At 39.6% G+C, this 26,881-nt stretch overlaps 1 protein-coding gene across 2 annotated transcripts in view; it reads right to left on the reverse strand.

Annotated features, from left to right (window-relative positions):
* The window catches only part of ATP8A2 (ATPase phospholipid transporting 8A2), a 314,756-nt gene that overhangs the window by 30,707 nt on the left and 257,168 nt on the right, over positions 1-26,881 (reverse strand). For both annotated transcript variants that reach the window (XM_063149059.1, XM_063149060.1), the window contains one exon: positions 4,130-4,218. In XM_063149059.1, the coding sequence (XP_063005129.1) occupies positions 4,130-4,218 (89 nt within the window). The remainder of the gene's footprint in view (positions 1-4,129; positions 4,219-26,881) is intronic.

Raw genomic sequence — 26,881 nt, forward strand, 5'->3', positions numbered from 1 at the left:
AATACATTGAAATTTTGACCTTCATCTCTTCCCTTTTAAAGACGTCATCCCTACTGCAAACTTCAAGACTGAGCATGTTTAGAATTTTTCAAATCCTTCACAACCAGTTTTTCCCCACCGACAAGAACATAGAAATGTTACTCATGTTATTCAATCTCTTCCAAAGTTCCGTGTTTATCTTGCCATAAGCCATAAGATATGTTCTTCTTTTCCCTTAGAGTGAATACTGAATTCAAAATTTGACAGAATGGATCCTGATCAACAAGTCCAGTTTGTGCAGCATAGCACTAGGAGGCATGACACTGATATGATACAACATGGAAGAAATACTGTTGGCCTGAAATTGGGAATAATGAAATGTTTTGTAAGTAGTGTGAAATGATGAAACACATGGGCTCTTCTGGGGCTGGTAGTTGCTATGCATTGAGTCACTCCTTCACTTGGAAGCAAGAGCACCCATGGAATGGTCAGTAATCAAGTATTATCAATAAATATAAGAATATGAAAAAGGCCTGAGGAACCTATCCACATGTTCCTTCAAAAAAAACCCCAAAAAACTGAAATATGGTATTACAATTGCCTCAGAGTCTGGGTTTGCTCCTATCAAAGTCAACTGCAAATATTCCACAGACTGCTGGCAACAGGACTGGATACTACTTCATGACTTTTTCCCTACAGCACTTTACAAACTTTTGATTCACAGAAATACAGGTAGGATTCTGAGCTTTTAGGTTAGTACTCCACAAGTGACCCTGGATGCACAATCAGTCCTCAGTGAACAGTGAGATTTTGTGTTTGCTGTTACTGTTCAGCTAAAATTTGATGCATTACATAAAGACAAACTCACCTTTCCCTCACATGCTGGGATTTTAAGATCAGGGACTGCAAGAACAGGCAAAAGGCCATCTTTGTATTTTGTGTAGCCCTTCCCCTTCAAAGCCAGGGAAGAGCATCATTTCACTGGCCTAGGATATTTAGGGGGTTCAGGAGGCCAGAATCAGCCAGGGAGAAGCATGGTGACATTCATAAATATTTCTCAAACATGGCACTATCTCTACTCTGGCTTATCATCCTCAGTATCACTTTATGAGTCTTGTATTTCAGGGACTGCAAGTATATGCAAAGATGGGAAGAGCTCCTTGCATCTTCTTCTCTTACTTGCACTGCAGAACTGGCAAGTGCAAACTGCGTCTTCCCCGTGGTAAAAAAAAAAAGTTCATTAACTTTTTGGTAATGATTTGAAGGCTCAGGAAATTTTTCACTGTAAAATAAGCACCGAGACACCAATGAGGAATAAATTTTTGCACTCTTCCCTGATATTGCTGGAATACATGCTGTGTTTTTATGATTCCCACATACCTCTGTGAGTCAGCTTTTCCAAGATTTCCTAGAGCCAGTGACATGTATTCAAGTGACATGTGCCAGCTGTGAGGGAGCACTCACCTTACAAAGCTCTGTTCATTGCAATGGTGGCACAACTAGGATTTTTACAAGGCAAACCTAGGCACTGAATTCAGGGTAGTGGACCAAAGTTAACAACATATTGCAACCAAGAATTAATAATAAGCTTCCTTCTCTTTAAAAAGAGTTTTCCACATTTCCTTGATTCATTTAAAAGGAAAAAAAAAAAAACAAAAAGAAAAAGAAAATAAAAAAGCCTGGAGCCACAGAGAACATGGGAGGTAAGTGATGTGTTGACTACTGAAGCCTGTGTAACAATGGAAACACGTTCTTGCTTCCAGCATTAGAAATTTTGATAGTAGATGCAGCACAGCAGTTTATAAGCAAAAGATTTGTATGTGCCTGAAATAGACTTTCCAATCAACCTTGTTCCAGACTAAAACTCTGTACTGTGTTTATGGCTTTCTGGCAGTATTTTGTATTGAAATTAGACATGGACCTTTTGGGTCATACGGATGTTCTGTCTGTGGACATGTGCTTTATGTCCAAAAGAAACTGAAAGGGATAAATTCCATGACCATGAGCAGTCAGAGTTGCTGGAATTTTATAGCCAAAACCATATTCTGCTGAATTACAGAGAGCAATGTGGTGTAACCACTGCTGTGGAAATGTGCCAGCTGATTTCCAGAGGCCTTAGGCTCCAGTTTTAAATGGCAAGCCTCTTGGAAAGGAAACAGACCTTTACTCCTTCCATATGGCAGTACTGATAGCTGTGTCATTTCATTTATCCTAGTTAAAATGTTAATGATGTTAATTTTTCAGTGATGGCTTAGTTTAAAAAAAGAAAAAAAATATCCTGGTTAGAGAAGAGATTTTTAGCTTAATATTGTTAGGAGGCTCCTGTTTAAAATCTGTTGGGAAAATATCTGGCCTATCAATCACACGTTTGTCTCGAGAGCTTCATAGTCTCTATACATTGTCAGTCTGAATGACTAAAAGGATTATGTTGCTGAGATTTCTTTAAGAAATATTAAAGAACAGGCTCAGTCAGTAACAGAGTTTGAAATGACTAATAGCTGAGGATGAGCCTGCCATGGTCTAGCCTGTTTAACAATTCATGAGTCATTTTTGCCAAGAACTGATAAGAAAAGAGGACAACTTCAGGACATTCAACTACCATGAAAACATTAAAAAAGCTAAAGATTTTTTTTCAGAGTTTTAACAAGCAGGTCACAGACACAGTAAAATATCTAAATTTAAACATTTTGGCCTCAGTTTTAGAATTTTAAAATCATTTGCAATTGCAGAAGTTTAGTGAGGGCAAAAAAAAAACCAAAAAAACAAACCCAAACCTCTGATGTGCTGGACTACTAAATCATAGTTGAAATTTCACATCACAATATCTAGATTTAATTTGAGCAGTCTAGCTTGTGAAAATTAAGCTGAGGGACAAAATTTAAGAAGTACTTACTGAGTGGCCGATTTGCCTACTACCAGTTTAATTTCACTGTGCTATCAACCCGTATGAAATAAAACCAGATTTTCTGATCTGTGCATATGACTTACCTTTCATGAAGGTGTTTGAAACGTGCCTATGCTTGGGAAACTTTGTTTTTTTTTGGTATTTTCTGCATGTTTCTGTAAAGCAAACTGGTGGACTTGGCAGTGTTAGTTTTACAGCTGGACTCAATGATCCCACAGATCTTTTCCAACCTATATGGTTGTATGATTCCAACAATCTTCCCTGACTGACCAACTCCCATTTTGGGAGCAAATGTGTCATGATGCTTTCACTGTGAGCCTTTCTGACAAGTTACAAGCTAACCTGTATTTCCTCTTCATTCCAGGCAGGATTCTGCCTTTTTGCCCCAGAGTTGGAATGTCTGGGGTCCCCCTTGCACAAAGTTATTATGTATCCATGTAAAAAAAACCTTCTTAATTGTAACACAGCCTTCCAAGGGAAAAGATGGAAGGTTTGGTGCATAAAACAAAAGTCAGCTGAACAAAAGGCCACAAATTCTAAATTAAAATTATTACTTCTGTATTTCAAATTGCAATGGCAGAGATGGTAAATTGCTTCCCTTTAAATCCAAGTTCTTGAAATTGTTTGCCTTCTGCAATGCTTTGAAACCCCAAAATTTTGAGAGAAGGGAAGTACACAGGCTTGTATTTCACCAGTTTGTTCCTCCTCTCTGGGCAGTGAAGGTACCATTAAGATTTCACTTCAAACATAAAGAGCAGAGTATAGCTCTTCTACCAGTTCAGTCTTCAAAGACCCAGTTGCTGAAGGAGAACCTAAAAAGCAGCTGACAAAGAGCTGAGTGCTTCCTGGCTATGGATTAAGAGTGCCACATTTCTACTTTCTACCTAACCTTAGTCAGATTCAACAAATTATTTGCTCCATTTTCAAGAAATCTCAGACATTCAATTTAAATTTGCCTTTAACTGAAGCACAGACAACACAAGTAATGCTAAAGTGACATACCCTCACTACTCAGACAAGGCCATCTCCTCTGGATTCCCTCCCCCAGCCATTAATTCTCTCACATTGCTGGGTGCCATGGCAGGTGAGGAATCGCCCACTTCACCTTTTTTCCCTTCCAAATGAGTACCACCATTTTGCAATCACTGAGAGACTTCAGAGTTCTTCACAGAACAATACTGGACTGGATAACATGTGCATAGAGAATAATTCCTACAACACCAAGAGGACTGGTTTGGGACTTACGCTGTCCATGCCACGTCTTTAACAAGGCACGCAGTGGGCACAAGAAACAAGCCAAACCAGAAGTATCCACATCTTAACACCATTCCAGCCTGTGAAGAAAACAAACAAATAACTCATGAGTGTTTTCAAGCTGTTACATGTTAAGTGGTTGTTTACAAGCAAAAAGGTGGAGTGATGGCATCAAACTAGTACTGCATCCATGGTCTGGGTGTTGAAATTGAATGGTGAGGTAATAATTAACAAACAGTGACGGCATTTTTCAATAATTCCTTATGACATCAAATTTCTTAAACATTTCTGAAAAATTATGCATTTTGACCAAATCCTCCAACGATATTAAATTGTGGATCTAGGCAGACACTTTTTTAGTTATGGAGAAGAGCACTCTAAGTATATTCTGCTTGCACTTTTGACTACTTTTTGTACCCTTTGCTTACTCTCTTCCCATCTACTGTCCTAAATCTCTGAGCAGCATCAAACTGACATGAAAAAAAATACATTTCTCACTAAAATGTTTCAGTCATATTCCATTTAAATACAGCACTTCCTGCTCAGGCTACTGCTGCCTGAAACCCAGGGTGGGAAAGATTCACTCCCATCCCACAAATGGCTTTTTTTACAAACAAAGAACTCAAAGTTTATATTCGCGTTTTTCTCATTGTTGTAATGCTTGAAGAAAAAACTTGGTGGGATTTGAGAACGAAGACATTTGGAAACCCTGCATATTCCAGCATATACAAATAGTTATGGAATGAAGTTGAAATATAGCACTATTTACAGAAATGCTACTTTAGATCTCTAGAATCTTTTGCAGATAAATTAATAGTGATTAAAGTTTGAGACTACTTCATCACCCCTTCCATGGAATACACATATTTCCCATCAGCATTAAGTTTTGCTACACATTAGAAAGGACTTTTTCCCCCCTGTAACTACTTATGCACACCACAAAACTGAAATAGAGGCTGAAAGGTTTCAACAGCATTTCCAGTGTCTAGACAGATTTTGTTCTCCTCAGTTACGGACACTGCTCTCTTTTCCAAAATCTTCTCAGTAGTTTTTATGCCACACACAGGCACCTACTGATACGTCAGCAGTGTAACACAGGCTTGGCTGGCTCAGCTTTGTCTCACACTGTAGCACACAAGTACTGCAGTGCTGAAGTGTCAGGCCATGGTACAGGTAATGACACAGCTGAGCTACCGAGGAAATGGAACTACATGAAACACCTCCTTATCCTTTGAACACACTGAAGACAAAATTTGTAGTTATACACCTCCTAAGATGAGAATTATTGCTCACAACAGTAGACTTCCACCACTCACTCCAGTAAAGCTCTTAAACTGAGAGAAGCCATCACAGAGCTCTGACAGGATGTGCACCAGTAGCATCCAGCACCTTCTCTCAGTGTCATTCTCTGAGTAGAGTTGTTCATCTAACAACTCAGTCATATTTAGCAGCAACTTGCCCTTGGGTTGCCCAGTAGTGAGTACATCCACAAGTGGTTTTCACCTTTAAATGTTAAATCCTACATGTCACTGCTGGACTGACCCATCAGTGTACTGATCTTGTACTGAAACCAAGAGCAAGCTAGACTGTGCTAAAACGTTCATGGACACTTTGCCACCCACACAGACAGTAAGCAAACACATTCCAGTCACAGAATCAGCTCTCCATTATTTGGGAGCCTTCATGCCCACACTCACATGAGAATGCCAGAAGTACACAGACAGTTTTGATCTATGCTTGTTTAAGGAAAAGGATGTACAGGAATAAGAGGGAATTAATAACTTTATTGGTAGCCAAGAAGTTGAACTGTAATAACAGTGGTAAAACATAATAAGATTTATCCTCATGTTTTGCTTTTCTTTGGCCATGACCCTGCAAGTGTTAGGAGTCACAGAATCACATCGGCATTTCCATTCACCATCCCTGCTCTGTCTATGCTAATAAAGGCTAAAAAAGTGACACAGTATTCTATATGCATTTTCTGATATTTTTAATTGAAATATTTTACATTCCACTTCTTGCTTTTCTAGCTGAAAGCAACTTGACACACTTTCACAGGGCAGAACATTCTGAATATGTGTACAAATAGAAGTTAAAATGCTATTATTTTTGTTACAAATGCTGACATCTCATTCAATGGCTATGAATTTGGACATGTGGCATGTTGGTAAAAACCTCAAAGCCAAATACTTTTTTCCTTGCAATTATGTATTTTACTCAAGTATTATTCTGTCCAAAAAACTTCACCATAATAGTAAAACTATTCATCTCATTGGAACCCTGTCAGATACTCATTTTACTACTAAGAAGGCTTTTCCCACGCAGTCCTCATCAAAGTTTTACTCCATTCCTCAGCTCATCTGGAAGGTTTCTTTCCTGCTCATCTCTAGTTTCCTCTTGGACTCACAGGACTTACAGGCTGTGCTTCACAACAGCCTGGTCTGTCTTGCATGCACAGCTCTGCCTCTGAGCACAGTCTCCTCCCTCATAGGGTTACCCTCTTCTCACAGGATGGGAGCTCCTCAGCAGAACATTCACAGCAAATCACCCAATGTGCTCTGGGGACATCCATTGACAGCACTTTTAGGTTAGTCCCAAACTCGTAGGACAGAGAGCTGGGTTATGAACGGAAACTGCAATAAGAGCACCTATTTATCCCTACAAAGCTTTCCTCACGCTTCCCAGCTGTTGCTGTGCTCCATTCCAGTTGCTCAGCCAGTCATGACAACAGTGAAGACAGTACTGCAATATATCTTCAGTGAAACATGGCATTTCTATACCCAGTTCCTGTGAATAACACTCTTCAGCTATCAGTTATCACCCCAAGATAAAAAAAAAAGCAGAGATTCCAAATAGAAACCACTACAATTCTCTTTTTGTCAAGATCATCACACAAAGCAGGAGTAGAAATAGGTTGTTTTTTTAAACAAATTCTAAATATTGACCATCTCTGTCATCACAGAGGCCCCATGATATGTAACTAAGTCATTTTTGTTCTGTCTACTGATGTAAACATTAGTGACTATCACACCCAAGGTGAATTGCCAGAGACCATTAATCACAATGCACCCCCAAAACCACTTGAGATTAATGCAAGTCCTCCTTCTGAGAACACTGCAACTTAAACTGCAGCCACCAGTAACTGCCTTTCAAACACTGATTAATCTGCCACAGACAAAGCATTCATTTTAGAGAATTGATAACATTTGTTAAAAATAAAGAATGAGAACAAGAAAAGAAAGAAGAAGAAGTTAGCTCCAGTTATTTCGCAACTGAGGAGGAAATAATTTAAGTCCCAATGCCTTTAACATCTTCTAAATAGCATTTTTAAGGACAGACAATTTCTTTTTTTTTTCATTTTAAAAACATTAAAAGAAGTAATAGCACTGATCAACAGACCAACCAGCACAGAATGACCAGGAAGACTGTCTTTGTACTATTATTTTAGAAACCATAGGTTAAGGTGGTTTTACATTTGTTGGTTGAAGTTTTCTTTGCTTATTTTAACTCAAGGACATGTTATGCACAAGCATATGAAATGGAGAATAGATTGTATAAAAAAAACACCTTAAATTGCAATACAATCTGGAGTACATTTCAAGCTCTCTTCTCCATTTTACTATTCTTAGTATGTTCATAAGCATCATTCCTTGTTGTACTGTTTTACCAATAGGTAGTGTCACTATTTTCAACAACTTCCAAGGAGAAAAAGTGCCCAGGGATGGGAAGTCAATACACACACTGTTCTGGTATTCTTATCACAGCATGGTTAGACAGCTGGGGACCAGTAAATGATTCAGACAAAGCAAGCAAGGATTTCAATCATATCACTCAAGAAAAAAGAGACAAAATTAAAATTCCTATTTTGAATAATGAAAGTTGTTTTAAATTTCATTTCCTCATATCTTAACTTTGACAAAAAATGGACAGTAGAAGCATAAGATCATGATGGAAACAGCTGGCTTTATGTTTCCAGCACAAAAAAAAATTATTCCTGGAAGTGTGCCTGGAGCCTGATCAGAGCTCTCTCCATGAGACATGGATAAGGACCCAATAAGTCACTCAACTGCAGTTTCATAGTCATTCAATTCCAGCTTTGTGCACTAGGGATTAAAGTGCAACCTGCACTTGGCACAGCACTGGGTCCCCAGTAGTCAAATGTGGATGAGAGCATGGCACTGCCTTTGGCAGCACTTGGGAAAGGAGGAGTGAGGGAGAGGATGGCCACATGATTATTGTGAGGGACAAGAAATACTCACTGAGGTACTCTTGATCTGGACTTGGCAGACACTGCTGACACCAGTGGCCGGAGCTGCAAGTGCAGCTCTGGGAGCTGGGCCCTGCTGCTCCACCTGCTCTGCCTGGGCAGCCAAAGCAGGAAGCAGTGAATGCCCAGCTGCACCAACACAGCTGGAGGAAGCAACTGAGATGCACCAGGTGGACCTGTCTGCCAGTGCCTCCTCTCCAGCAGTTCTAGACCAGTGGCTTGGTTTGAGCACACCACGCCAGAAGGGCTAGAGCTGGGGCAGGGGAAGCCCACTTGGTCACTCTGCTCCCATCCCATGTTAGGCAATTCACATGGAAGCATGTCAGTCACTCTTCAGTCACTGAGGGCAGCGTCTTCAAAGCCTGCCCCCACCCATCGACCTGAGGTGCCATTCCTGAGCCCTCAGGCACAGACATTTTCCCACTGGTGCTGCTAGCTTGGGCAAACAGTCCTGCTTCACTTAAGTTCCAGTGCCCATCTGAAGGCACGAGGTATGGACAAACATATTACTCTCTTCGAGAAGTTCAAGCATTAGCACCAAGACACACTGCAGCCATGCTCTGAAAACTCTCAGATTCCTGAAAAAGATGGCCTGCCTTCTGCTGTACAGACTCAATAGGACTAATTCAAATACTGCTTTAAATGTCTAGGAAATAGATTCAGTACAAAGTAAAACACCTTCTGCCTCAATCTTGAAATTGTTGCACTTTTAGTGATGTCCCAACTTTGACATCTTTACTGCAGGTTTGTTCTTTTCTCTTTTTTTTCTAATTTTTAAAATGCTTCTCACAAGTAAATTTGGTCCCTAACTTCAGCAGGAAGAGAAACAGATTCCATGCACAAAAAAATCCTATTGCATATTATGAACAATATCATTGAGCAAGCACCTCAGCAAATATATATTTATAGTTTGTAGACTATTACCCACACGTTTTCCTTTAGAGAACTGCATTGTGCACAGTCTGCACATTTTGGGTCCTCCTAAGCCTGAATGTTTCAGTGCTAGCACTGGGTAGTTTTCTTTCACAAGGCCTGGAAGTTTTACCTCAAATTGATAGAAGTATTAATTCTTTAGCAATCAAATGACTGAAGAGGTCTTAAGGAGACACAAGACTTGCCACAAACTAACACTCTAAGCAGTCCATGCCATGTAACAACTGGTAGATATTGTGTCATAAACCAACACATTTTTCATAAATTATTCTCAAGGCATCAGCTAGCAATGGCTTTCTCACACTTCAAATGATAAAAAAGCTTTGTTACATTAAATCAAAACCTTCTACTATTTCTATTATAGCTTGTGTGGAATGGTCATTATCTCCACCCCATGTTGTTAACACTATAGAAAATACAGAGATAGTTTTAAAATTCCTGTATTATACAAAACCCTCAAGGTGCTACAAACATCAGACCCTAGACCTTAGAGATCACATACATTAAAATGTAAGTGCAGAGAGATGACAGGGCTAGCTCATGGTCACACAAACTGACTGCAGAGCTGGGCAGATTGCCCAAGTCCCCCAATTAAATCACATTACATGGAGAATGAGCCTACTGGAGCCCAAGTATGAAATAGAACCAATATCCTAGAATACAGTCTCGAGTATTTTCCCTGTGCACACAAACACAGTCCAGTCTCAACCTGAGTTGGTGCTTAAGAACTTTTCCCTGCAACATAACTGCAGCCAGCTCCAGGCTGGACAGATCTGTAGATTCAGGGCTGATAGGTGCAATCAACAGATTTACTAGCTCCCTCTTGAACAAATAGCTAGGCTGGAAAAGTACCTAAAGAATAAGCCCTTTGGGTTAGTGGCAAAGTGTTAAGAAATGAGGCAGAAGAATTTGATTTCCCCTCCTGCTTACACCACTGGGAGTCAGGAGTACCTCAGATGAAATCAGCAGAGCTCTGCCACTGAAAGGCTGGCTGGATATTTCCATATCTGAAATAAAGATGTGCAATGTTTTCCATAATGTAAGAATTTTCACTCTAAAATTACTCAGATGAAAACAATGACCTCACTGGCTGGCTGCATTTAACACAATGACACACTGGTCCAGTCTCAAAACTATTTCCTCCCTCTCCCAGTCTCTGCTCATACCAACACATCCCCTTGAGAATAGCAGAAGGAGAAAAGGAGAAAAAAAATCAGATACCTCACTAAAATATTTTACCCTTTTCTCTTAATTTTGCCAGTCATACTTGAAGACACATGGGAGCCTAGAGTAAGAAATCTATCCACTGTCTAGCTCTCTAGGTATGAAGCTTGTTGATATTTTTAATATAGCACCTGGATATAAATGTAGGGAGGGACAAAAGGAGCTATACTTTGAGCAAAAAGAAAATTGCCACCACCAACACAAAGGCATGAATTTGGCATTCCTAGTAAAGCCCAAGGTGTTTTGAGATCCAGGCATCAGGCAAGAAGCTTTTCATTAATGAAGCTGCTGGTTATGACAGATAAAAGAAAGCAGGAAAATACAAACTGAAGTACAGAAGACCAAGAAAAATATAATGTCAACTCAAAAAAGACAAACTGCTTGCTTTAAGTTATTTCATGATCAGGAATTAGCAGTACAAAGTTACAAATCAAAAATTAAAACCTTCAAGGGGAAGAAAACACCCACCAAAACTAACTTCACATACACAGCCATGGTTTTGAAAGGACTAGATAGAGCCATAAAACCATAGGAGCATAGTTAAAGGATCTTCTAGATCCTTTTATTTTCTTATCAGAAACTCTTTTTCCATAATGGAGGAACACAGCAAGTTAAAAACCTATTTTTATTCTATTTCTTAATGTAAATTAGATACATGAACATATCATTGGCCAAATATGTCCCACAGGATGCTAAAATAAGCTCTGTTTTGTGTTAACTAAAGATACATTCTACATCCTGCTTAAGGAAGAAATGACTTTATCTCATTTATTAAATAGTATACAACAGTACCAATTAAACAAGGAGCCTGCCCATGCTACCCTCCACTATTACTCTGATAGCAGAGAATTAAGAAAACTAATCAGATAGTGTTTTAATTTGATTTTATGGTTCACTAGCAGTGTAAACTCTGATTCAATTCCACACAGCCTGTAATTTTTTTCATTATTCATTACGCTAAGCTAAAAAAAAAAGTGAATTTATGTTTCTTCATAGTCATTTGGAGAAAACTGTTGGTTAAAAGTTAGTGGTAAAATCATGCGCCATGTAAGTGGCTAAGTGGATTAATGAATTTTTTTTAGAAAGCACAGATCTCATTAACCAAAGGACCTTCTCCTTATAGTGGATGAAACATCTCAGTAAATTTTTACCTAAATAGCACCAGGCGCTAATTATTTTTTCACATGAAAAAAAAAATTAAAATACCCTTCTGTATTAGCATGAGCCTCTCCAGCACAAATTAAAACCATGAACAACTTGGAAAAAAAATGTTTATGTCATCCAAGATTTATTTTTCCTCACCTTAGTCAGGCTTGGTATTATTCTGAATTATATGATAGTTTGAGTTTTCTGAGATGTGTCCACAATTACGCAGTTGTGCAACACAATATAATTCTCTTTTACACTCCAATTAAAGATGAACTTCCCCTGCAGAGTGTGGCAAAGCAGGCCCATGAGCAGCTGCAGCTGCTGGGCAGTGACCTGCCATGATTCCAGAACTCCACTGAGCCAATGTGAAACATGTAGGGAAGTGATGCCAGGATGAAAGCAAAGTCACACCTATACATACCTCTTTTTTCTTTTTTTTTTGCCCTCCTCTTCCCCTCAAATTGCACCAACAAAGGCATGAAATCTGAAAGAGTAATTTGGACAGACTCGACAATGTAACAGTTTGTCCTGTTCACTGCTTCATGCACTTTTGGATAAACTTCTACTCTGCATAGAAGAAATTTATACTTCACATTCTCCTTCTGAAGTAATGTTCAGCATGTAACCACTCTTGTTTGGTGTCTCTAAGTTTCTGTAAAGGTTTTAAGAGGAACAACTCTTGTAGAGTAGCTGCCCTTATTAATAACTGTGCCTTTATCATGAAGGCTGCAGGGGGAAAAAAAAATTACAGAACCCACCTTTGAATTTGAAACTCCAAGGGAGTAATTATGTTTAGAAGAAGCTGCTCCTTGCCAGAAAAGATACAGGATATTCGTACAACTTGCTAAGTTACATCTACAAAAATATTCAGAACCTTCAAATTTGCTGGCTTTGTGTGCTGAAAATTTCCCAACTCTGCTACTGCAACAGCACTGGCTTCCTCACATAAAATACATTTGTTTCAAGATATTCCCTCCTTCTCAGTATTAGCATTCCTAAGTAAAAAGATCCTCTATCAGAAGTGGAAAGACCACTTCACTTTTGCCATGGTTTTGCAGTATGAATTTGGGTATATGCTCTATCCTCAGAAAACACAAAGTATAAAACCACCCTCAGTGGAATGTTTTGAAAGTAAGCTTTCAAACAAACAAATATTTAATTGGAAAATAGCATTTTTATATCAGTATGAAATAATACTTGCCCCATGTCACATGATTGTTTTACTAACTTAAACAAGAAAAATCTTTGAAATCTGCATTTATTCCTTTACTACTTGTTTTGCTACTGTGTGTGTCTTCATGCTAAACTTTTTTGTGCTTTTATAGATCATCTTAAGAGAGTCCATTAAAAACCCCAATATTAAGTTAGGGTTTAACATTATTAAATTAACACTATTAAATGTTTCAGGTAAGTATAATCAGGTATCTATCCACATGCCTGAGCCACCTAAACAATTCTAGGTCCTGACTGAAGCTGCTGACCAAAAGTGAAGTTCTACAGCACATATTAAGATCTAAAATGGCCTGTGGCAACACTTCCATAAGTATTAGTTCAAATTAGATTCAGCATTTTGTCCCCAAATCTGGCAAATGAGCTGATGCCAGCAAGACTGCTGCTGCTCTCCAGAGTCCTGATGTAGCAATTTAAATGGGGCAGGCTGACACCTGCTCTTGCAGGCAGCTTGTTGGAGAGTGCTGTAATTCCACATGTGGTTTGTTGTCTGCAATGAATTACAGCACTGAAACCCACAAACGGAAAACACTGTTGTTGATCTTCTGTTTTTAACTTGCTTATTCCCTAATATGGTTTGACATTGCATTTACCAGGATAACACTATTCCCCATGTCTCACATCCTATAGATTCCTTCATAGCTCAAGAATTTCAGAAAACAGCTAATAGTCATACAGAAAGAATTACATCTCGTAACTGCAAGGCCTAGAGAAGTAGATCTTTTCCAAGTTTTTGAAATGGGGGCATAGGTTTATAAATTGATAAGCATGTTGAATTCTTACCAAAGTCAACAGCAGCTGAAAGTACACCACTTCCATAGAGGGAGTTCTGCATTCTGGAAAACTGTGTCCTTTATACTCAGCTTTAGAGATCTAAATCTCTTACAGCAATGGTTGGTTCGCATCAGATAACAGCCATTACTTCCCCACATTTTATTTCTCCAGGAAGAGTAATTTACTAGCTCAGTCACTACATATTCACATGGATTTTATCTTCATTCAATGGTTACATTCTTAAAGCATATTCTGAATGCAGTTAGCTTGAAGTTTTCTTTACTGGCATATTGCTTCTCCTGGAGACCCTAAAAGGCTTTGGGTTATTTTAGCATGACTGCAATTCAACTCAGATCCATGGAGCCTTACACAAATAAATAGTTTTTCCTTTAAAACCTTACTCCTTTCCTTTGTTTTCATTCCCAGAGTAATTTATGCCATTGCTTGAGCACATACAACTTTTTCACAGAGCCACCGTGCCTCTGTGCCTTGTATTGTCACATATGAAGTACATCTGCAGCAACTCCCACTGCACTCTCCTGTCTCTTGCCAAAGCCTGGAGATGCACTCTGTGCCTCTATTTTTCACCCTTCCTTTCACCGTTTACTGAAATCTTTACAACAGCACCACAATATTGATATTGTAACAATTTATGTAATTTTCTTTTCATATTACAAACCGCAGCTACAGGTGCCTGCTCTGATTCCGTAACTTAATGAATTGCAGCCAAAAGTTAGCTTCCAGCTCAGTGAGATGCCTGACAAGCCTCCCAGTAAGGTGAGGCAGTCTGTATTCAATGTCTGTAGAGGACACTTAGTGCCATGCACTGATCAGTCTTGGTCACCTTGTGCTACCGCTATGTTTCCACATATGGTTGATTTCCAAGCACAGAATGTTCCAAACACAAGGGCCATTGATAAACCCAACAGCTGAAGACAAGCAGTCCCACAGGAAACATTCCCTTAAGCATAAAACACTGACAAAATGACAAATTGACCATGAGTGCCGGTCCAAGGTGCAGAGGCTCCCCTGGCTGCATGGCCCCAGGTCAGGCACAGCCACCTCCTCTCTCACAGGAGGACAGCCTTTCCATCCACAGCATGACTTTCAGAGCCCCACATCTCAGCTCTTTGCTGGGAAGAACACTGTAAAAATAAAATACACTTGGCGCACTAACTTTATCTTATTGAATTGATTTACGCTTCCCTTTAATTAAAGGGTACCAAGAAAACATTTGGTTATGATTGAGATACACAAAACCACTGAGGCTCATTCTGGGTGACCCCTCAGCACTGGCCCAGCAGCCCCGTCCACGTCTCCACAATGAATGACTCCAATGAATGGCTCCAATGAACGACTCCACAATGAATGACTCCAATGAATGGCTCCAATGAACAACTCCACAATGAATGACTTCCACCACCGCGCAGCCCCAGAGCCTCCCCAGATCCTTCCCCCTAATCCCCGACATCTGTTCCGCGTCCCGGCCGGGCAGCGGGGCCGCCAGGGCCTGCTGTCAGTGTGGCCACAGATGGGTAAACACGCCAGCCCGCGTCAGGCCGTGTGTGATTGCAGCTGAGAGCTCTGGACATGCAGCACGGCTCTCAGCTAAAGCCTTCGGAGCCTTGAGGAAACACCTGTTAAGAAACCATCCAAAATAAATTCACCATGAGTCTTTCAAGCAAGAGAAAACCCGTGATCGACAGCGGCAACGCAAGGTCCGACAGCAGCGGAATTCAAAGCCCCACTGCAAACCCTGAGCAATTAAATACATAAACAGCACCATTTTTCACTTCAGGGTAACAGTTACTATATCATTTCTCATCTTCCACTTAAAATAGATGCTTTTCTCACTGGAAGACTGAAGTTTGACCTATGCTGACCTAGTTTATTTCCTTCTCTGTGCAAAAATCCTACAATGCCATGTTGTGTGTGGTTTTAAAAGAAACACTCCCATACGTCTACTCTTTAAAATTGTGTCAGCCCCATATAATCAGGAACAGTTCTGAAATAGTCTCTGCCTGACTACTAAAAAAGCTGGATTTATATTCTGCTTAAAGCCTGCAAGGTACAGTAGATGAAGATCAGCAATTTTAGAATTTTCGTGAAAATAGTAGAAAATTCTAAAATATTTTGAAAATAGTCGAAGTATTATTTTCCAAAGCTGTGACACTGGAAACAAATTCCAAAGTCTTTAAGCCTTGGAGTAATAAACAACTAGCATTTTTAAAAAGCTTGCTAGAAATCTTTAAATTTAAGCCATTGTTTCCCCCCTTTAGGGACTCTGGAGGTTTACCTTGGCCCATGGTAGGTACCTCCCCCTCCTCCCTGTGTACACATCTGACCAGCAATCAACACTGCAAGCTGCTTACTAATGATTATGGTATTTTTCAAGAACACTTAAGTGACTTTGGACCGTGGGTCATGCTAATGCTCAAGTAGAGTCAGATTAAATATTTAAAATACTTTGCATTTCCCTGTTTCTTTCTGTTTGGGGCTCTCCAGCAAGAACTATGTTGCTTACTAATTTGAGCTGTACACCATATCTGTGTGGTAGAAAACTTTATTTCTCAGATTACAATGTGCTGGCTTTTGCTGGGGTAGAGTTAATTTTGTTCACAGTGGCTGGAATAGGCTGTGTTTTGGATTTGTGCTGAACACAAAGTTGATAACACAGAGATGTTTTGGTTATTACTGAGCAGGGCTTACACAGGGCCAAGGCCTTTTCTGATTTCCATACTGCCATTCTGGAGGGGGGAGGCTAGGAATACAAGGGAGGTTGGGAGGAAACACAGCCAGGTGACCCCAATGGACCAAAGGGAAATTCCAGACCATCTGACATCATGCTCAGTGTATAAAATGGGAGAAAGGAGGAGGAAGAGGGGGACCTCTGAAGGGATAGTTTTTGTCTTCCTGAGTAACCAATACATCTGATAGGGCCTTGCTCTCCTGGACATGGCTGAACACCTCCCTGCCCATGGGAAGCAGTGAATTAATTCCTGGTTTTGCTTCTTGTGTGTGCAGTTTTTGCTTTCCTTATTAAACTGTCTTTATCTCAACCCATGAGTTTTCTATCTTTTACCCTTCTAATTCTCTCCCTGATACAGCTGGTGGGAAAGGGAGAGAGTGGCTCTGTGCAGATGGTAATATTTTGCTAAATAATAAAATTCAATGTGTTTCAGTAAAAAGCAATAGACATGGGGGGAACTTATATTAGGAATAGTCAGCTGAAGGCCTAAGAATGCAATCCTGTTGTCCAGGAGTCCAGAAAAGCAAATTCAGTGTTAGGACTTACTAGAAATGGGATTGAAGACACATAAATATTTTGCTGCTATAAAAAAATCCCAAGCAACTAACTGTGCTTCATCAATGTGCTGTCTTCATTCCAAAAAGGGCAAAAAGGGCAGAGAATTAGAAAAGGTTGAGTGGAAAGGCAACAGAAGCGACCACAGTATGGCATGGTTTCACTGTGAGTAATGAGTAGTGCAAGGACTTTCATTGAAGGGGAGAGAGAGAGAGAGAGAGAGAGAGAGAGACTACATAAAGGCCTGGAAGGGCAAGAATGGCAGAAAGCAGGTAAAAAGAGTAATTGTTCCTTTCTTTTTCCAGTACAAGAACTTGGAACACCAGAGCAGACAGCCAGTGGTAGGTTCAAAACCACATGGAGGTAAGATGCTTTCCCATTTCTAGCACATGATTCAGGACATTGCTGTGGACCAGAGAGTGATCACACCACATAAAACCAAAGGTATTATTCCTCAATGTTGAAATTCCTGACCTGCTTAGAGGTAGCAGACTACACCACAGAAGCACCATTACATCCCTTCCTGTTCTTATACTCTTCCTAATCATCTGCCACTGGGCATTGTCATGGCCAAGACAGTAAGAAACATGTACTGGCACCAAATATGCATTATTTAGACTGCATCAGCTGGAGGCTGCAGATGAAGGAGACACTGAGAGCTCCAGAAACTAAGGACCTGTGCACACAGGAGCTGGAATCTGATTTCTCTCACAGCAAGGACAAGCAGCCAGCTGGTTCAGTGATACTTAAATCCATTGCAGAAGCTCCTCAAAGCTTTTAGTTTAGCTTAACAGACAAGTAAACTAAACTGTTCATAAAGCCATGTGTATTTCAATCAAAAGGAGAAAGGGAGAAAGATAACTCAGTGAAGATGTGTTATGCAGAGCTCCCTAAAGAATATTTTTAACAGAGGAAAAACAAAACCACAGTGCTAGGTTCTGGGGTTCAGCTCCTTCAAAAGTGACAAGCTTTCAGCCCACAAAACCACATGTTGTGGCCAGCTTATGACTTCCTTTTAAACTTCACTGCAAAGTGGGGCTTTGCAATCCCTTCCAGGGAGCTATTTTCCAAGGTCCCAGCATGGAACACAGCTGCACAGACAGAGTCTCAGGTATATACTCCAATGAGTACCATTGTATCTCCCTCACCCTACATATCCTTTCCAGCATGTCTGCAGGTGGCCTGAGAGGAAAAGGGGTGACAGGGAGGACATTCCAAATCATAACCTTAAGATCCTTCCTCTCCTTCTTCAGAGACTGACACAACATGCACAGTGAAAGAGAAGGATGCTGAGAATTTGCACTGTGCAGGAAAATGCTCACAAAACAAATCCCACAACCAATTACTCATTGGAATTGAGTAATCCAGACTTTGGCTTACTCAGATTTATGTGAACCAAACCAGCATTTTAAATTCTTATTTCTGCTTTCCTTTAAGTTTAATTAAGCTTGCCTAGGGCTCACAAGCCTATTGAATTTGAGACATTTTTAAGGTAACTGACCTGCAGAGTATTCCTGTGTGCTCTGCCCTTAAAGTACATCCCAAGATCATTCATTCTTTTACCACAAGCCTGACAGCAACATCAAAATCATATCAGAGGAAAAGAGGTTTCTGGTTTGGTATTTTTTTTTCATATTAGATGCTAAACATTAGCCACACTGAATAGTTTCAACCTCACTGGTAGCCTCAAGTGGTTCTCCTGCAAGACTCAAGATTAGACGAGAGGAGATTTACTTAAAGGTTGTGCTCTCCTGTTTCTCTCTCAGCTCTGAAATTGGGGCTTTCTGAAAGGGTTCCTGGCTCCCACAATAAGCTCATTTGCTACAGGCCACAGAAGCATTATCGAAGACCTCATTACAGTTGTCATAAGCCAGAGCTATTCTGCAACTGACAGGAAAAATACGGGTTTGCAACACTAACAAATGCATCCATTAGCTTCTCCACTCTCAAAACAGGCCATCAATTTGTCAGGAAAAAATAATCCAGAATAAAAAAAATCCAGCTTAATTGACATTAAGCCTCCTCCCTCCCCCTCCCAAAACTCCTTAAGTCAGTAGGGAAGAATTGTTGAGTAAGAAAAAGATTGCAAAATTCAATACAGTGACAAGGTAGCACCATGCTAATGAAGTCATTCTACTTCACGCAGGCAAAAAGGATTATAAGGCTGTGTAGCAGGGAAAGGAATAAAAAAAACAGGGGAAAAAAAAACAGGAAAAAAAAGATATAAATATAGCTCTGAAGCCAGATATTTCAAAGAGGGATGAATCTGAAAGCTATTTTTTTGTGTGCTGGTATTACATTCTAGATCATTAACAAAACAATCCAAGAGGAAAAAATAAAGGCAGTGCAGTGTGGAAAGGAGGATATAGCTAGAGGAAAATTCAGAGCGCCAATTCCTTGTTAATGGTTCAGATTAATTCAGATGGGGTATGGTCATAAAGCTCTAGGGATTCACACATCCCTGCCTCAATTCAAGGCACTAATAACCAATCAGTATTTTAGATAAGACTCTATAAATATTTAAAATTTTTAATCTTTTGAGGGCCAAAAATAACATTTCCCATCATGTCCTTGTCTTTCCCACAGCAACAAGGATGAGATTTCTCAGCTGGCATTGCTGGCACCAGCATGATGTCAGGTGGCTTCAGTAGTGGCACTCAATTAACTTAGAAAGTTCCATCTAATTGATCCATTTCCTGCACCGATAAACAACTGTAAACAAACGCTTCTCTTCAAAGGAGCGGCTTTGTTCACAAATTAGAAAAGGAAAGGGGCCATCTGAATTACACCAGTCATGGCTGTGTCAGGGGTTTTATAATAAACACTATTTTTAGGGCTTTAAATGAGTGATGTGACAGTAAATACCATGAGCCAAATTCTTCCCCAAGTTAATGTGACACTGGTGCTTCCTCACAAAACAATCTTTGCCTTTCTTAAACTCTTCTGTGTTACTGACAGCACTGTCTGTGTATCATTACACTGTTTTGATTTTCCTAACCCATATTCAGCCTTTCCAATACATGCTCATTTTTGGCACAGGAAGCTCACTACCCCCCTTCACTTACACTTTCATCAAGCCCAGTGTCCAATTTCTGTGTCTCAGTGGATCAACAGGCAGAGCAGTAAAACAAAAGCCAAATCCCTTCTGTTTCTGTTTGCAGCTCCCCTTGTAGTCAGACACCCACCCCCACCATTTTGATAAGTGTTCATTTTGTGGTCCTTTTTGCAAACCTATCAAAATGTAGTCAGGAACAATTTCAGCATAAAATTTATGCCAATTTGAAAGAGGCCACAACACACACAGTTACTTATAGCCCACTCCTCCACAACCTTTACTTAAGAGTCTGCTACTATAGCTGTACTTCACCTTGCCAATTCCCCCATCTGTAATTTTGTTTCCTTATCTACTGGAAGAAAATGATACAATCACAGAAGTGTTAGAGTTGGGAGAGACCACCAGTGGGCTGACCTTGTCCAACCTCCCTGCTTAAACACAGATTTCCTAGATCCACTGCACAATGATCATGGAGATATCAGCTTGCCTCTAAATGGTTTCAGATCCAAAATAAAAGCATGCTAAAGAAATGTCTAATTATTTTTCCCACAACTATATTCTCCTTTGGCAGTGGGTCAGAGATTCTTAAATATGCGGGATTAAAATTGCCACTGTCATTTCATTAGCCTAAGTATTTATTAATTAGGAAATGGAAGTCTGTGCATTTTAAATTTTGGTATGGTCACATATTAATTGAGGACTTCAAGCCTACTTTTATTATGGTATAGACTTCACACATCACTTAAGAAAAGAGAGCAAGTGATTGATTTCTGCACACTGTCAGCTGCCTATGTCTGTTTTGACAGATTCAGGGTGTTACCACATCCAATTGCCCTGACTAACATGATTACAACCTAAGACAGCTATTAGCATGCCAATAATGTTTCTGAAAATAAGTGTGGCACCATATACTGATTATGTATTTTCAGGAGTTAGGTGCCTTCTATTAACTTTCCCATCCAGACAATTGTGGTTTACCTGAAATATTTTAAAGACAGGAAATCAAACCTAAATGTGAATTGGCAAACTGAAACAATCCAACCCCGTGTGCCACTTAGCAATCAAATTCCATGGCATGCTCATAGGCACGAGGTGTTGACAAGACAAGAAAAGACCATATCTAAAATATTTTACCAAGCAGCAAAGGAGCTGCATTTTATCTACTACCCAAGAGTTTAAGCACGATATTCTAGAGCTGTCTGAAACTTCAAGTTCAGATTTATGAGTATTGAATGTCTAGAAGAAACAAAACAAAACACTATATATATATATATATATATATATATATATATATATATATATATATATATATATATATATATATAGTGTTTTCCTGCCCATGGCAGGATATGTGCTGGGGGGAGGTATTTGGGGTTTGGGAAATGACTTTCAAGGTTCCTTTCCAATTCAAACCATTCTACAAGTTTTTGCAAAATATATACATACCTGCACCCAGAATCAATTATGAAATTATGAATAATGAAAATAGAATATTGAAATGAAAATTTCATTATGAATAATGAAAATAGAGTAGAAATGAAACATTACAATAATTAGGAAAGGTCAGCTCCAGGAAAATAATATAGTAACATGATTCAGTGATTTTTGACTCACAGTGTTAGTCAAGCGCAAACAAGAAGACTCCCTGTCAGGGCAGAGAAGGTAAGTTAGTCCCATGCCGTTACTATTACAATAGTAATGCTCCTTAGAAATTAAACAGAAAACTGTGTTGTAGGGGAGCTCAAGTATTGAAAGGAACAAACTGAAGACAAGTGAACCTGGAGCTCTTCAAGGCCAAACCAAACATGAAATACCCAGAAGACAGCAGCTTTAACCTCCTTCAGAGACATCACTGCTTTTAATCCATGGCCAAGATTCTGCTGTTCAAAATACATCAGTCCTGGGTTCAGTCTCACTGGTGGAATCTGGGTTTTCTTAACCTCTCCTCACTTGGAGCAGATTCCAGTGCTTGCTTAGATGTCAGCTTGACCCTGATAGAGTCTACAACACAATTATTCGTGTTAGAGCCCTTCCATGCAAGAAGATCCAAATTAGCACATTCCAGCAGTAAAAGCTGATCAAGTAAATGTTCATGTGTCCAGTGAGTTTGTTGTACCTGGAAGTAGGAGAGGTCCTAAGAAACTGCCTAGGGTAGCCAGACTCCCTGCCACATTCATAGATCAGCAATCTAGAAGAAAGTTCCCTCTCTCACAGGCCTTTCTCCAGAGAGCCTCTCTTCACTGATGTCAGACAGAGCATTATTCCCCAAGACCATCTTAACTCCTAGAGCATTCAGAGAACAACTTCACATATGGGAAATAAATTATTAAAAAAAAAAAAAAAAAGTGGAAATAGGTAAGTTATAAATGGAAGAACAAATACCAAACAGAACAGCCCTATTTTCAGCTAAGAGCATTATCCCTTTGTGACTCAAGACACCACAAGAACTCATAGGTCTAGTTCATCAAATCCACAAAGACTCCAGACCAAGAGATAAGGCAGCCCAGCAGTACTACTGTCATTATCAGCACATTTAAGAGAAATAAGGCGAAGTTCTGAACTGCTATGGATTTTCCTGTTTTTAGAAATCTTACTGACCCTGGCACTCTCAAACCACCAAAGTGTTCACAGAACAGAAAGTACTACCCTCAGTTCTTAGGAAGAGGTAATGGAAATATCCATGCTGGCTTTTAATGGATCATCTTTTAAATACATTGGGTCCAAAGGAGGGGTGTGTGTATATGCGTGTGCATATACATATTTATGAAAATTAGGTCTGTAAATTCAGATTGAATGGAAAGAAAGAGACATGTACAAATTAAAACACAAGTGAGCATCAGCACATGCACCTGAATGCTGGTGCAAGGGTGCCATTAAGTTTGAGAGTGTGACTGGGCCATGTTCCAAGTCCACACAGGGGCAAGATATAAATGTGCAGGTGACATTTCCTACATTGTGGTTTTCAGGGGAAAAAAATGCTGGTGCATGGGCTGGAATGGAAGTGTAGCTTATTTGAACATGTTTCAGACCTGGACAGATAGGGTTCCCCAGACTGTTCCCGAGAGTCTGCTTTGACATAGCCAGTGAAACCAAAAAATAGTGGAAATTCACACTACTGAATTCTGTTCAAACTGCAGTACCTCCCACTGTTTTAACTCGTGGATTCCTGGTCTGGATTTTACATGACAGAAACAGACTGAAAGGTTTCCTAATGTAGGATAAAACTTAATTTGAATGCTGTTAAGACAGAAAATAAATTCCATTTTGACTGTAATGATAAAGACTGAAATCTAAAAACACTGCCTGGAATATGACAGTAGAAATAAATATGGAAAAGTAACCCAAAGGGAAAAAAATAAAAGGAAACTATAAAAGAAATTAACACAGACTATCAAATATCTGGAAGAGCTGCATAAAAGAACTGGTCTAGAAGGATGTTTATAAATTACTTCCCTTTCTCAGAGGGCAACTAAATGCTTCTGAAAGAAATGAAAAAGCAGTCAGATGATGAAACAGATGTGTTATAAAGAGAACTAAAGCTAATAAACTCCTCATCTACAGCTTAACAGAACAGAAACAAGTGAATTACAGGTATTAAAATTGCAAAACCAGAAGTTTAGTATAAAAGCCAGAGAAAATGCTGGATATAACTGGACAGCAGGGCTGGGGGAGTTCCAGACAAGCCCGGATGCTTCCTGGTACAAAGATCCTGTGGAGAGATATCAGTGAGGCTAAGAGCCTGCAGAGCTTGAAAGGCCAGCAGAGGAAGAGGGGTCAAAGAAGCAATTAAACTAATGCAAACACAAAAAGGCCCAAGACCACACAGGTTCTCAGCATAGCTTTATAGCAGAAAACCCGACATTCAAGGCACACAATCTCTACTCACTCTATCTGACATATCTACCAAGCGCAGTTCCCAAACCCAAAAGTGAGGCCAGGTCAGCAGCACAGAAATAAACAGACTACTATGAGTATTGCACAGGTCAATCTTCTCTCTGAGGAGGGAGAAAAATCCTCCCCAGAAGAGCAAAAACCCATCCATCCTCAGTCTATATGGTTTTAGTAGAGAGGCTTCCTATGGAATAAACTCTTGAGGCTGAGGCACAGGCAGGCAGGAGCTACACAAGCACAGACATGGACTGGCAGCATGGCACGTGCAGTGTGGAACTAAATATATCAACACATCCTACTCTGCTTCCAGACTGGTGCTGGCTTCTAAGCCTATGTTTAGCTGCTGAACCCACAGTTGCTCTACCCAATCTTAAATGGTGAGTGAGGATAATGCACAAACCACAGTAATGACAACATGTGGCTGATGTCTGTCAGTGGTTTCTGTGGGTCCCTTCCAACTCAGAATATTTTTTGATTCTGGAATTTGGCTTAGAGCGATCTCTTTTGAAAATCTCTGGTTTTGAGGATGGGGCTTAAAAGTGACATGAAGATTTGTGTAACCTTACTTGAAACCCATCACCTTCATCTCCCAAACTGCAGTAAAATCTGCAACACTTGAACTACAGAAAAGGAAGACATGTAAGTCCCTGTTTTCCTTTTTTGCTATTCACCTTAAATTAATTACTGTTCCAAAAGAACATCAACCCAGCTCCTCAAAGTCTTGATTCCAATGTAACAGAATGTACAACTAACATGACAGAACATAAACTTGTTCTCTCATCACATAATCTGATACTCATGCTAAGCACTTTCTCTGACTTGTATTATGAAATATGTGGATGAATTCTAGTAACACAAAGTTTAATGCTTTCCAGTTTTACCATAATTTTAAGTACAATGCTGAAAGAATCTGTAATTAAGCAGCTCCCAGACAAACTAGAGTTTGTGTGGTCTGAACTAATCAAGTATTTATTGCTCCTAACCTCAGTCAGCTATATGAAATTGGTTTTCCTCTTATTATTTTGAGAAGATTTGCAAGATAAAAAAAGCCTACATTTTTCTTGGCTATACACTACAATAGTGTTTAAAGGAAAAGGATTGCTAAAAATTGCTTTTCTGATTTGGTATATATCAACACAGTTATCAAAAAGCATTCTAGATGTCACTCTAAATAGAACAATTAGATTCTGCCCTAATAGCAAATAAACTCCTAAAACCAATTATGGCACCTGACAGTCTCCTTTGGAAAGGCAGGATAACAATGCATACCAAGAGGTAATCAAAACTGTACCAGCCAGTCACAAACTCCTGGGAATCTTGCTGATCATTGAGCTTTGAAGTAGGATCAATAATAGGATATAACATATATATGTATCTCACTGTTTATTCTATACCCAATAGCTGAGTTGATGCAAAAAGGCAATTACCAGAGAATATACATGCTTCTCAGGTGGGATTGTTATAAGCAAGAGATGGCTTGGGTCTACTAAAGGCAGAAGAGCCCACTCTTGTCATCATTTGACTTGGGTATATGATGCACAGGAGAGAGTGTAGAACTCTAAGCCAACTCTTGTCCAGTGATAAAACATTAAAAATAATACAAAAAATAATACCAAATATAATATTAAAATATCAAATTGACTTGTCTGTAACTGAAAATTTATGACAGATTAATGGGAATTTCCAACAGGAAGATACCTTGTTGGTCACCGAACTCGCATGGGCAGCAGAGTGTCATTTCAAGTACACATTTACAGAGTTCTGCCTTAGTGCTGTCCTACAACTCCTGCAGCTCCTGGTACACCACTTCAAATGCACAAATCATCTGTTGGTGCTTTTTCAAAACAAAATTAGTTTTTCACCTCCTGAAAACACTAATCTGCTCCTTAAAAAGCAATTTTGGTTTCCTCTTGCTCTGCTACTGCAACTATTATTGGAAAACTCTACTGGAATTTCCTCACCCTAGAAAACAGCTCTTCAGAAGCACTCTTCAGCTGAGATTACACAGGGCTTGTTTAGATCTCTCGGCATCAACACTACCCTTGGGCATTAATAACATGTTTGCTTATTCAGTGCCCCTTCTCCACATACCTATATATATTTTTAAGTAGAACTAGTAATAATAGAACTGTATTTTAAATAGTGTTTCCCTCTGTGTTTGCACCCTTGCAAAGTACAAGGCAAATTCTTAGTCTCTCCTGCCTTTTGTAAGATGAGACAGCTCAGAAACATGAACAGAACCAAGAACAGGATTAAGTGAAAAAGTTGATACTTTCTTCTGGAAAAATTTTTGCTCCAATTTTTCAAACTCAGAGTTAACTGGATGATGACAGCACTGGATGTGACGTTTTCATTCAAGGGCAAGATGCTTATTGGACAGTTTGTTTTATCATAAAAAGAGTAAATCAGCAGCAAAAGTCATCCTGTTCTTTGGTGGAAATCTACACCACAAAGTAGCTTTACCCCCTACTCCTATCATCTTCACTGAAAACCAGCAAGACTGACCAAGAACATCACTTCCTCAGAAAAGCTGAGGAAGCAAATGATGATGTTCAGAAGATGGGCACATCACAGCTATCAGCACTGAGTTAAGATCTTACAGAGAAGAAGCAAAGAGGAAATATTAAGGGGCTCAGTAAACATCAACTTATCAGTGAGGCAGAAATCAGAGACCTTCCTTTCTGTGGATGCAAAGCCCACAGAGCCACTAGCAGCACTCTCACCTTAACTGAGAAATAAAATCTCCAACTTCAGTGACAGACATCACCTAAAAGGCAGGATGAAAATCCAGCCCACTGAGCTACATTAATGTACTCAGTGGAGCTCTTTTGACTCATAATGGGAGTATTTTCTATTGCCAAAAATCCTGGAAATTTCCATCTTGACAACCATATAGCTGTCAACTGTATAATGAAG

The sequence above is a fragment of the Melospiza melodia genome, chromosome 2 (assembly GCF_035770615.1).
Source record: "Melospiza melodia melodia isolate bMelMel2 chromosome 2, bMelMel2.pri, whole genome shotgun sequence".
Lineage (NCBI taxonomy): Eukaryota > Metazoa > Chordata > Aves > Passeriformes > Passerellidae > Melospiza > Melospiza melodia.